At 37.4% G+C, this 11,793-nt stretch overlaps 1 protein-coding gene across 2 annotated transcripts; it reads left to right on the top strand.

Moving 5' to 3' along the window:
* Positions 1-3,217: 3,217 nt before the first annotated feature.
* On the top strand, positions 3,218-8,111 carry LOC128209099 (uncharacterized). 2 transcript variants are annotated; one of them, XM_052912954.1, is made up of 6 exons: positions 3,218-3,289; positions 3,685-3,830; positions 5,158-5,185; positions 5,506-5,718; positions 6,126-6,238; positions 6,766-8,111. In XM_052912954.1, the coding sequence occupies exons 2-6, from the start codon at positions 3,690-3,692 to the stop codon at positions 6,919-6,921; spliced, it is 651 nt and encodes a 216-aa protein (XP_052768914.1). In that variant the 5' UTR covers positions 3,218-3,289; positions 3,685-3,689; the 3' UTR covers positions 6,922-8,111. The 2 variants fall into 2 exon arrangements, with proteins under 2 accessions (XP_052768914.1, XP_052768913.1); XM_052912953.1 differs by having other exon boundaries at positions 3,242-3,299.
* Positions 8,112-11,793: the final 3,682 nt, after the last annotated feature.

The following is an 11,793-nucleotide window of genomic DNA, read 5'->3' as shown; positions in this document are numbered from 1 at the left end:
CATTCAATCAGACACGACGCCAATTTATTGCCTATTTAATTTTCAATTCGGTGGTCAAAGTTCATTGAATTTAATATCATTTTGAACGTTTGGTTTAATTACCGTGAATGCCGCCTAATATCAATGTCACGTGGGGGGGGGGTGCGAAAATAGGACTTAAGAAAGCTTTATTGTGATCTCCGACATGTTGCCAATTTTGTTCATACTAGACTAGAACACATCCGACATTTTGACAATTTTTATGCTGCAGGGTTGGGATTCAGACAACTAAATTTGCATTTTGTCTGCATCACTCGTCCATCATTACACAGCTTTCAAGATAAGCTTGATATACCCCCCAAAATAGTTGAACATAATATCCTTAAAAATGTACAAAAAATGAAGTAATTTTTAAAGGAGATAATTAATCAATCTATACCAAAACAAAAAAACGTGTGCTTAGCTTGATCCTGTTGCAAGCGGTTTAAGAATTTTCTAGAAATATGGCACACCAAATCCACATACACTCAATTATTGGAAGAGCCCATCAACTAATTAGAGACTTTTTCAATTCAATGGAATCAAGCATAACTTGAATAAGAGACCTCTCCAAATCATATCAAGATTTCAATTGGAGATATCTCCAAGTCAATCTTTAATATATTATAAATAGAACAAGAGCTTGTGACCTGGAAATAAAAGTATATGTGTGAAAATGAGTACATATAAGAGCAAGTATTTACAAAAGCCGTTCGTTATCTGATGATATTCATGCATACAAATTCAAATAGCAAAATTGGATTAGAGCATCGAAAACAGTGGAAACATCAACAAGTTTTCCAGGCTGTACGACCAGTCCACACGCGCACGGTTCCACTAGTTGATATACCACTGAACTCTATGGAGAAGATTTTCGTAAGTTGAGGTGTAATCTTTAAAAACAATTTTTAAAGCTCTGCATTGAAATTTTTCTGTGTTGTTTTTGCTACAAAAATGTCAAACGACAGGACAGTAGTTGAAAATGGATCTGATAAAATATTTAAAGACAATAAGCTTAGAATTGGTTGTCAAAAATTTGCTTAATCTTTGAAGAATATTCAGTTGCTTAGCTGCTTTTTTGCACATTTTAGAAATCTGGGCATCAAAATTTAATAAACTATCTACCTCAACACCTAAAAGTTTCACTTGCTCTTCGCAAACAATGGTGTAATTAAGTATATTGAATTGTTTTATTTCTTTAACAGACTTTGAGCCAATTGAAATTGCTTGAAAATTGCTTGCATCTGATAGGAAGTAAACCAGTTTATCAAAATGTTACTTTCTTCTTCAAGAGTGGTCCTAACAACATCAGGATTTTTATCACACACAGAAAGAGTATTGTCATCTGCAATTATACAGAGCTGCATTATTGATAAAGTAGAAGATGTCGTTTAGGAAGATGTTGAGAACTAAAGACCATAATATTGATCCTTGTGGTACGCCTTTCAGGATGGAGTCCCACTCACTGGTAATTTGACCAAGTTTGACACGTTGCTTTCTGTTCGTAAGATAGCTGTGCATAAATTTACATGCTGAGGCTTAGAGACCATATGTGTTAGGCTTATCTAAGATGTGATCATGGGGCAGGCAGTCTAATGCTTTTGAGACTGCCTGCCCCATGATCACATCTTAGATGTTATTACATTGTATTTTCTGTTGGTGGCAACCAATTCTTTTCTTCTTTTTTCTAAAGTAATTACCGTTATCTCTTTTTTCTAGTTACGTTTAATCATAGCTTTAAACGACATTGACGCTATATTGACGCCTGGGAAGGGCTGAAACTAATGTTGTAATAACTTGTAGCCCAACCCATTTGTTCTTTTTGTTTTATTTGATTGTAAATGTACATGTAAATTGTATGCAAAATAATTCTTTACAAAAGAGCAATAAAATATGATTAAACTAATGCTTTTGAGAGGTCCATTAGAACTGCGCCTACATATTTGTTCTCATCAAGGTTTTATTCCCAGTCTTCCACCAGCCTTAACAAGGTAGTTTGGCATCTAAAGGTGGTTCTGACTACTATCAGGAAAGGATGAAAAATGTTATCAAAATGACTAATCAGTTGCTCACTTATGACCTGTTCTTATAATTTGGACATTGATGGTAAAATACTGACTGGTCTATAGTTCTTTTCACTAAAGGGGTCATCTTTCTTGAAAATAGGGGTAACTTGTGCTAGCTTCAGATTATTTGGAAATGATCCTTCGCTAATAATTTCATTGGCCATGTTTCGGATGGGAACCTATAAAGTATCCTTGCCAGCAATGATGATTTTGGGAGGAATCAGATCTATTCCAGTTGCTTTTTTTATTTAACCTGTCAATGTATTTTCCAATATCTTTATCGGTGACCAGGGTGAAGTGAAAGTCAGGTGACATTTGGCAGTTTTCCATTATTTTGTTAAGACTAGGGTGTTTATCTTTAAGCTGAGTTCCAGATATTCCAATATTTTTGGCTATATTAATGTAAAATGAGTTCATTGTATTGGCCCCCAGCTTTTTATCAGAAACCAATTTAAATTCCCTATGTTGTCTTAGAGTACTATTGGGTTATCTTATTTATTTGTAGGTTTCTGTGAGAGAAAATGTTTAATTGTCGGCCAGAAGTCCTTAGAATTGGGTCCTCCACTACATCGTTCTTGGAAATAAACAGCTATAGATCGATTCTCTTTACACGTACCTTGGTTTTGAGATTTTTGAACTTAGTGTAGTTTAACCAGTTAGCCATGTTCTGATTTTTGTTATACATGTAGGTGTTTCTTGCTTGACGAGCCTTGTAAATAAGCTTACGGTACCTAGAGTTCATATAAGGTGGTGGATTCCTTTTTGGGGGTTTTGTTATACTATGGCATGCTCGTCAATAACTTGTTTCAATAGGTGTTCGTGAGCCCAATAAATACCTGCACACTATGAAGACACTTAACTGTTTGCAATTAAAAAGTACAAACTATCTGCATCATAAACGCACAATTTCATAAATAGCAATCATGGGTAATTTAAATATGTCACGATGATGATTTGGGGTACAATTGGTAGATAAATAATTCCGTACACGCTATTAGTACCATTATGAAGAGAAATGCCATTCAGAACCATGCTAGTGAAAAACACTTTTAGCAGACTCAAGCGACAAATGATTAAAGAAAAAGCACGTGACTTAAACGGCTATCATATATTCCGCATCCTTCAAGAAGTACATGTAGATGTCGTTTAAATTCAAAACGCTATATAACTGTTGACTGTTGACCGCTTCGTTGGACATTGTACCGGTCAGTACAGGTGAATTATTAAACAGATTGGTAACAACTTGCATAGTTTTCGATCGTGATGATCACACAATTCTATAAATACCAAGATTCATCACTTAAGGAGGTCGTTAGAATTGTGTGTTTTTACATTAAAAGTAATATCACTCATTCCGCGTATTGTTCATATTTCGGATATGTGATTTCGGACAATTTAATGTTTTGAATTTATTGAAAACGCGTTTTCCTTATATTTATTAATTTAAAAGTGTTCGTTTATATGATTTAATGATGTTTTTTTTTGTTTAAGTACACTTGTTTTACCCATAAGAGAATAATACAATTTCTCAGTTTGTACAATTTGCCTCCCCATGACATGTCAAGCCAGCTAATACAACTTCTCTGTTTGTACTCCCCAGGAAAGATGTCAAGCCAGCTGTATATCCTGACTGTAAATGTCAACATTGGGCTGCAAGGTGGCATTGATCTGCCTAGTGCTATGAGCAAGCTACAAACACTTCTCTGCTCCTACCCTGATGCTACCCGTTGTCTCCACACTTACAAGGTTTGTCTCCACTCTTCCACTGAAAGGCTTTTACTTCATGTATGTATGTACAATTATATACTGTAAGTGATGAAAGAAAACTAGTCTTAAAGTAAGATTAACTTTATGCAACAATGATGACTGATGAGCATATCACTTACATGTAAGCTATGAAGAGCTTTTCGAGGGGAAAATAAATGTTCAGTTTAAAATCAGCTAAATACATAGTATACAGGTAATTGTTCATTAACTTTATCCATGACAAACAAAGTAAATTTATTCCAAGGGGGTGACATGTGTTTTGGATTTGTATATGAGGAACAACGGCTGTGATGTTTCTATACTGAGTTGAATCTTTATTATAGCGACTAACTACATATGGCTAATGTAGAGTATATACATTTACATGTATCTCTGAGCATGCAGATCATATTACATTTACAGCTTTGCAGCTACAGAGTAAATACATACACGAGAACAACAGGACCCACTGGAATAACTTAGTTTATTTGTAATTAATGGCTTTGAATATTTATAATATTTTTGAAACTTGGGTTAGTACATATAGATCATTAAGTGTGATGTGGCTGCCCAATATATTAATCTGACAACTTAGTCACCAATAGCCCAAATAGAATGCACACAATCTTTGGCCAGTTTGAAGCGATGAACTATTAATGTGATTATATTAAAGATCCACATGCCATATCCTTGAAGTTCCTCCCTTGGTCAAACATGTGTTTTTTTCTTCTTTTTTCCGCCTATAATTCTTGACGGAAAAAACTATGTAAAAGTATGTGAAACAACTGCTTGTATGCATAAATGTATGTATTTCATGGCTTTTGTTTGAAAGTGTTTAAAGGATTGCCACAATACAAAAGTGGATCAGAAGGATGAAAACACTTTCAAAATGCCACATTATATGTCTTTTTTTAGCAAGCATAGCACATGTATCCTTTCATACATAATACATAGCAGTGATTTAGTTCTAATAGCATTTTCATTTAAATGCAACGGTGATATAAGAATAGGAATATTTTTAGGTGGCCAAATGGACACCATCAAAGAACAATCTTATGTGTAATTATGATTATTGCAGAGCATGTTCATGGGGTGATCAAAAGCATTTTGGCACAAAAACATATTGTTGGATGGACTTTTGTTAGGCAGCTTTTGAATAAAACTGTAAAATTGGCCCACCTCACATACAAATTATACATGTTAACAAAGGGTATCAATTTTGGCCTGTCCCCACTCACCCACCTCTCCCCACTTGTTTGTTTTGTGGAATAGCCTTAAACATTTATAGCATGTTTCACTGGTAACTGAGATCTGTTTTGTTGTCTAGGTAACAGGAGAAGCAAAGGTGGTGGCAGGTATGTTTTACAGCGTAAATACATGGTATTGTATGTTTTAAATAATACATTTTACTGTTTGTTACTGATGTTTAATGTACAAATTTGCTTAATCTGTGCTTAAAATGAAATCACGATAATTATGTGTTTTGAAATTGAACACAATCACAAAGTCCTTTCTTTTTGTGATGTAGTGCTTGTAATATAGAAAATTTGGCATTTTTCTCCTTTGAAAATACATGCAAATATAAATACTCTTCTTAAAAACAAATTTTGGTTTAAAACAAATGTCATTGAATGTTAAAAAGCACTATAAACATCTTATTCTTCCACATTTACAGTGTTTGAGGTGACCAATGTGATAGGCCTTGAGCGGATGGTGTCTGGAATTGCTCGAGTTGGCAATATGGACGTCACCTGCAAGCCCATATTCCCATACAGGTTTTTTGCTGAGTACCTCAAGGTGAATGGTGACGTTCTCCTTGGGAAGGGAGAGAACACGTTGGCTGGAGACAAGCAGGGATACTGGCTAGAAATTTCTGTGGAGTATGCAGGTACATGTATTACTGTTAGTGTTAAGGAGTGGGGCTGGTTGTAGAGGGAGGGGGAAAGGTAGGGTCATACTGGCTGGGGACAAGCAGACATACAAGTAGTATTGACAGTGTTTAAGGTGAGAGGCAGGGGGTTGAGTGAGGGAGGACATCATGACTGGGGACATGCAGGAATACTGACAGGAAGTTACTGTACATGTAGAGTATGCATGTATACCTGTCAGTGTTGTGGAAAGGGATCACATTTGATTGGTGAATTTTTCCTATTTAAAATGTATGCCAGATTTGGAAATTCCAAATCAAAAAAGGGCCTTCAGAAATCATAACACTTACTATTTTTAGTATAAATATTATTTGTTTTCTGTTATATATTAAACGTGTCAAATGTTCATGTTGATCATGTTTAACAGGTAAGAGTACATCTGAGCTGCTGGAGATATGGAGTCGCGAGGCTGTGGCTGCGCTTACTGCTCGGTCCTCTGGTGGACACATTGAGCTTTGGAAGAGTGTTATGGAGAGGAAGGTATGAAGCGACTTGTATACTACTGTTTAGTTGCTTTTAGTATTTTCACAACATGCATGTACATTAATCTGTTTTATATTTACAGTGTTTTCTTCCACTTTGTTTGGAATGGGGCTGGTGCCTTTCTGATCGGGAAAAATATGTTGTTTTTACTAAAACTTGGAATTCCAATTTTGCCTAGAAATGACAATATTATAATGCTTTTAAAATAGACAGAAAAGATAAAAAAGACTGATGTTTCTTTTAGATTACACCAAATTTTCCATTCAAATAAGTTTGCGGGTTTTTAATGTTTTTAGTGTTGTTTTTTTAACACTAGAGAAAATGCATATGCTTGCATTTGGAATGGGGCAGATCTTCAGCCCCTAATTGGTCAGAGAAAAAGAATGCTGTATATAAAACCCATAATTTAGGTATTTTCATAGACATAGTGGATAGGGGATTGCTAATTTTGAACAGAAATAATCTTTAGATTAAAAAAGAAGAAGTTAATTTAATATATTAACCTTTTTGTGATGAAATTTTAGGTACACATGTTTATAGCAATGGACCCGGTTGAGCTGGATAAACTGTCATTCGAGCTGCCGATCATGAAGGAAAATGGGTGCAATGTAAATATACAGGCCTTGGCGATACACGATCTTGAAGACTACTGTGCTCGCATATCATCTGATACCATGTGATTGATGGACTGCTGTTAATGGCAGGAGTGGCCTAATATGGCATGAAGCGATGACGACTGTTGGGCTTAGTTATAGTTTAAATATATGGCAGCAGGGTTTGCTAATCAGATAATTATTATTTGAGTAAAAGAAAGTTTCAGTGGCAGTGTAGTTTGGGTAAAAGAGAACATTTCACTCATATTCCATGACTGGCTCATGAAATTTACTATTAAAACGGGGAAAAACCTTGAATTAGATTGATGTTCTAAAGAAGATTGAATCTTGTGTCTTGTGTATGTAAGGGTTTGTATAAGATCATGTTTAAAGCAGAACATGCACATTCAATGTGCCATAGACATGGTGTTGGCTGTTACAACTATTATAACAGTCTTGTTTTTGAATGAAATACAAGACGTCTTTCTTAACAACTCAAAAGATTTTGGTGAGAATATAAATTAAAGAAACCTTAAGAAAAAAGCACTAAATGTATTGAATTTTTGGTGATAGCTTTAACAATGAAATGCTAACTACGAGCACAAAATATGGAGTTATGTAAAGATTTTGGTGATTAAACCAATATACTGGAGTATAATGCTACCAATCTGCGTGTGAATGCACTGTATTATTGGTTAAATGTAAAAATAATAAACAAATCTGGTGCAGGTGCAGCAATACCATTTTATTTTTAATGTTACAGTTTAGAATAGAAAATTACTATTGTTACTATTGTTTTGACATCAGAAAAACTATGCCACCAAGCATGAGAAAAATACATTAACTCAGTGTGCTGTGCTTAATATGATACCATGTTAAAACATAAATAAAATAAAAGAACTGTATGATCGATGTTATTGGACAGTTGTTAAGACATCCTTTACTCTGTATTCATTAGTATATTCAAAGATAAAGAAATCAGCTACATTCATTTCAAAGATGAAAAAGTGTTTTTTTGCACAAACGAATAAGACGTCATTTGACCTTATAGGGATGTCCAATGTTGCACTACTACAACTATTTTAAAATATAACTTCATCGGGCAAATGAATGTACCTGAAATTAATTTTGCACATGAAAAGAAACGATTGCGATGATTTGTATGATATTTTTAAATGCAATTATTACGTTTGATGAACAATGGCTTTGTAATGGCCCTCGTGTGTGGAACCTTTTTACTTGTTATGTACATTGTAATGTTATTAAACAAGAAAACCTTAAAACGTATCTTCGTGTATATCTCAACAGAGCATTGTGAGCTATCGTTATTGGTTATTGTCTGTTATTTGTCATTAGCATTGACAAAACATTGCTTATTAACACTTACCAAATCTTAACGAAAATTGGTCTGAACATGTCAATAAATCCACATTACATTCGATTATGTGTCACTTTGGGTAAAAAAGGAAGTCATTGTCAACCATTTGAAAAAAACAACATTGATATCTAAACTTTCTACCAAATATATATGAAAATATAAAGAAGATCAATCTTAACGTATTTAGATTTTTCTTCATGAGTTGGAGAGCTACTTGGCCTCGTACTGAGATGCGTGCAGTGGCGTTTTCAGCCTGTTTAAATTCCATGTAGTCAATTGTTATAAAAGCGTCATAACCACAAAAATCACATCGACATCTTTGTATGAGATTTCATCTTAATGTTTGCATATGCAATTCATGTGATATTGGTTATATCAGGTAGGTAATTAGATCAAATGTAAGAAAAATGTAGTTTTTAGCATTCAAGGTTACTGTGACATTGACCTTTGACCTGATGACTCCTAAACTCAATAGGGGTCATCTACTGATGAGGCCCAGCCTCCGTGTAAATCTTGATGATCATAGGTCCAGGCATTGTTCAGATATCACTGGAAGAAGCTTTGTTAAATTTGCTCACGTTTAAGGTCACTGTGATCTTGACCTTTGGCCCGATGACTCCCAAAATCAATAGGGGTCATTTACTGGTCAGGCCCAACCATCCATGTTAAGTTTGAGATCATAGGTCAAAGAATTGTTGAGTTTTCCTTCAAGGTCAGTGTGACCTTGACCTTCGACCCCTAAAATCAATAGAGGTCATCTACTGGTCAGGCCCAACCTTCATGTCAAGTTTGAGATCATAGGTCAAAGAATTGTTGAGTTTGCCTTCAAGGTCAGTGTGACCTTGACATTCGACCCCTAAAATCAATAGAGGTCATCTACTGGTCAGGCCCAACCTCCAAGTCAAGTTTGAGGAACATGGGTGCAGGCATTGTGGAGTTATCACTCGGACAACCTTTCATAATTCAAAGTCACTGTGAACTTGACCTTTGACCCGATGACCACCAAAATCAAAAGGGGTCATCTACTGGTCAGGCCCAACCTCCAAGTCAAGTTTGAGGGACGTGGGTGCAGGCATTGTTGAGTTATTACTCGGACAACCTTTTATCAATCAAGGTGACTGTGACTTTGACCTTTTGCCCGATGACACCCAAAACAATAGGGGTCATCTATTGGTCAGACTCAACTTCCAAGTCGAGTTTGAGGGCCATGGGTGCAGGCATTGTCAAGTTATCACTCGGACGACCTTTTATCAATCAAGGTTACTGTGACCTTGACCTTTTGCCCGATTACCCCCAAAATCAATAGGGGTCATCTACTGGTCAGGCCGATCCTCCATGTCAAGTTTGATGACCATAGGTCTAGGCATTGTTGAGTTATCACTCGGACAAGCTTTACCATTAAAGGTCACTGTGACCTTCAATAGGGGTTATCTACTGGTCAAGCCCAACCTTCATGTAAAGTTTGATGACCATACATCCAGGAATTGTTGAGTTATCACAGGGACAAGCTTTGGTCTACCGACGGACCGACCGACCGACCTACCGACGGACCGACCGACATGTGCAAAGCACCTTCGAAGGGGGGCATAACTATATATTGTAAATGATGTTTATCAAGCAATAGTCAAACGAATAATGGCAGTATATCTCTCGCTACGCTTGACCAACCGCAAACAGTTAAGGTGTATAGGTGTATAGGTACTGTTATTTGTTAAACTTTTTTGCAAATATGGTTTTTAATGAGATGATATTGTTAGAGGTATAAACTACCTTAACTAGTTTTCTACGCTCTGGCTATAATAATCTGACGCATAAATGAATGCATTGCAAGTTAAATTGCAGATGCGACACATGATAATATGAAACTCAGTAATAGATTCAATGTTTATTTCAATGATTACGATAAACGTCTTTTCAAAGGCATGGAAATGACACTGCGACACAAATACCTTTATTAGGGTCAAAGGTCAAGGTCACAGTGACTTTGAATTATGAAAGGTTGTCCGAGTGATAACTCCACACTGCCTGCACACTGCCTGCACCCATGTCCTTCATAGAGTCACTAGTATTAAACTCTCACCTTGGTTGAGTGAGAGGCGGACACCTATAACACAAGACCAATCTCACCTTGGCTTGGATCGAACTCACAAACCCTTGGGTGAGGGACGGGCACCTATACCAATAAATTACTGTCAACTTCAAGAGATCGAACCGACAACTTCTTGGGTGAGAGGCAGACACATATATCACTAGACCACTCTCGCCCTGGTAAAGTTCAAACCACTCAACCTCTTGGGTGAAAGGCGGAAACCTAAACCATAAAATATCTGCCCCTCCTGGTTTGGATCGAACCCATAACCCTTTGAACGGGAGGCTGATACCTATACCACTAGACCACTCTCCCATTGTGTTTGGGATCGAGCCCACAGCCTCTGGGGTGAGAGGCGGACACCTATACCACTAGACCACTCTCCTCTTATGGTGGGGATCGAGCCAACAACATCTTGGTTAAGAGGCGGACACCTGTACCACTAGACCGCTCTTACCCTGGTGGGAATAGAGCCCACAACCTCTTGGGTGAGAGGCCGAGACCTTCACAACTAGATCATTCTCATCCTGGTGGGGATCGAGCCAACAACCTTTTGGTGAAGAGGCGGACACCGATGCTTCAAGACCACTCTCCTCTTGTGGGGATCGAGCCCACAACCTCTTGGTTGAGAAGCGGACACCTATGCCACGAGACCACTCATACCCTGGTGGGGATCGAACCCACAACCTCTTGATTGAGAGGCGGACATTTATACCACTAGACCGCTCTCACCATAGTATGGATCGAACCCACAACCTCTTGGGTGGGAGGCGGACATTTATCCCACTAGACCGCTCTCACCCTGGTGGGGATCAAACCCACAACCTCTTGGATAAGAAACGGACTCCAATGCTACTAGAACGCTCTCACCCTGGTTGGGATCGATCCCAAAACCTATTGGGTGATAGGCGGACACCGATGCCCTTGTTGGGATCGAGCCCACAACCTCTTGGTTGAGAAGCGGACACCTATGCCACGAGACCACTCATACCCTGGTGGGGATCGAACCCACAACCTTTTGATTGAGAGGCGGACATTTATACCACTAGACCGCTCTCACCCTGGTGGGGATCAAACCCACACCTCTTGGGTGAGAGGCGGACACCTATGCGACCAGACGACAATAACCCTCTTGACAAACAGGCCCTAAGTTAGATAAAACATAGAAGTTGGAACCTTTGCACTTCTCCTCATGTCTTGGTTTTAACAATCTCCAAAGTTGTTAAAAAAACCCAGTCAGTTTGGCGCAAAAGGTTCTGAAACATTTGATTCATGATATCTGTAATAAATTGAGAACAAGGGTTTGCATATGTGTTTGTTTTCTATCGATAATCATATTAGTATTTTGTTTTAAAAATGGGCACGCCTTTTTCATTATGTTACAACAATGTGTTTACTGTGAACGTCTGTTAGAGGAGCCACAAGATAAGAAATGTTGAATATAAGTACAACATGTACTCCCTTCCCAAGTCGCCATTATCTATACCGTGAA

This window comes from Mya arenaria, chromosome 11, assembly GCF_026914265.1.
Source record: "Mya arenaria isolate MELC-2E11 chromosome 11, ASM2691426v1".
NCBI classification, from domain to species: Eukaryota; Metazoa; Mollusca; class Bivalvia; order Myida; family Myidae; genus Mya; species Mya arenaria.
This window is presented reverse-complemented; position numbering and strand designations above follow the sequence as displayed.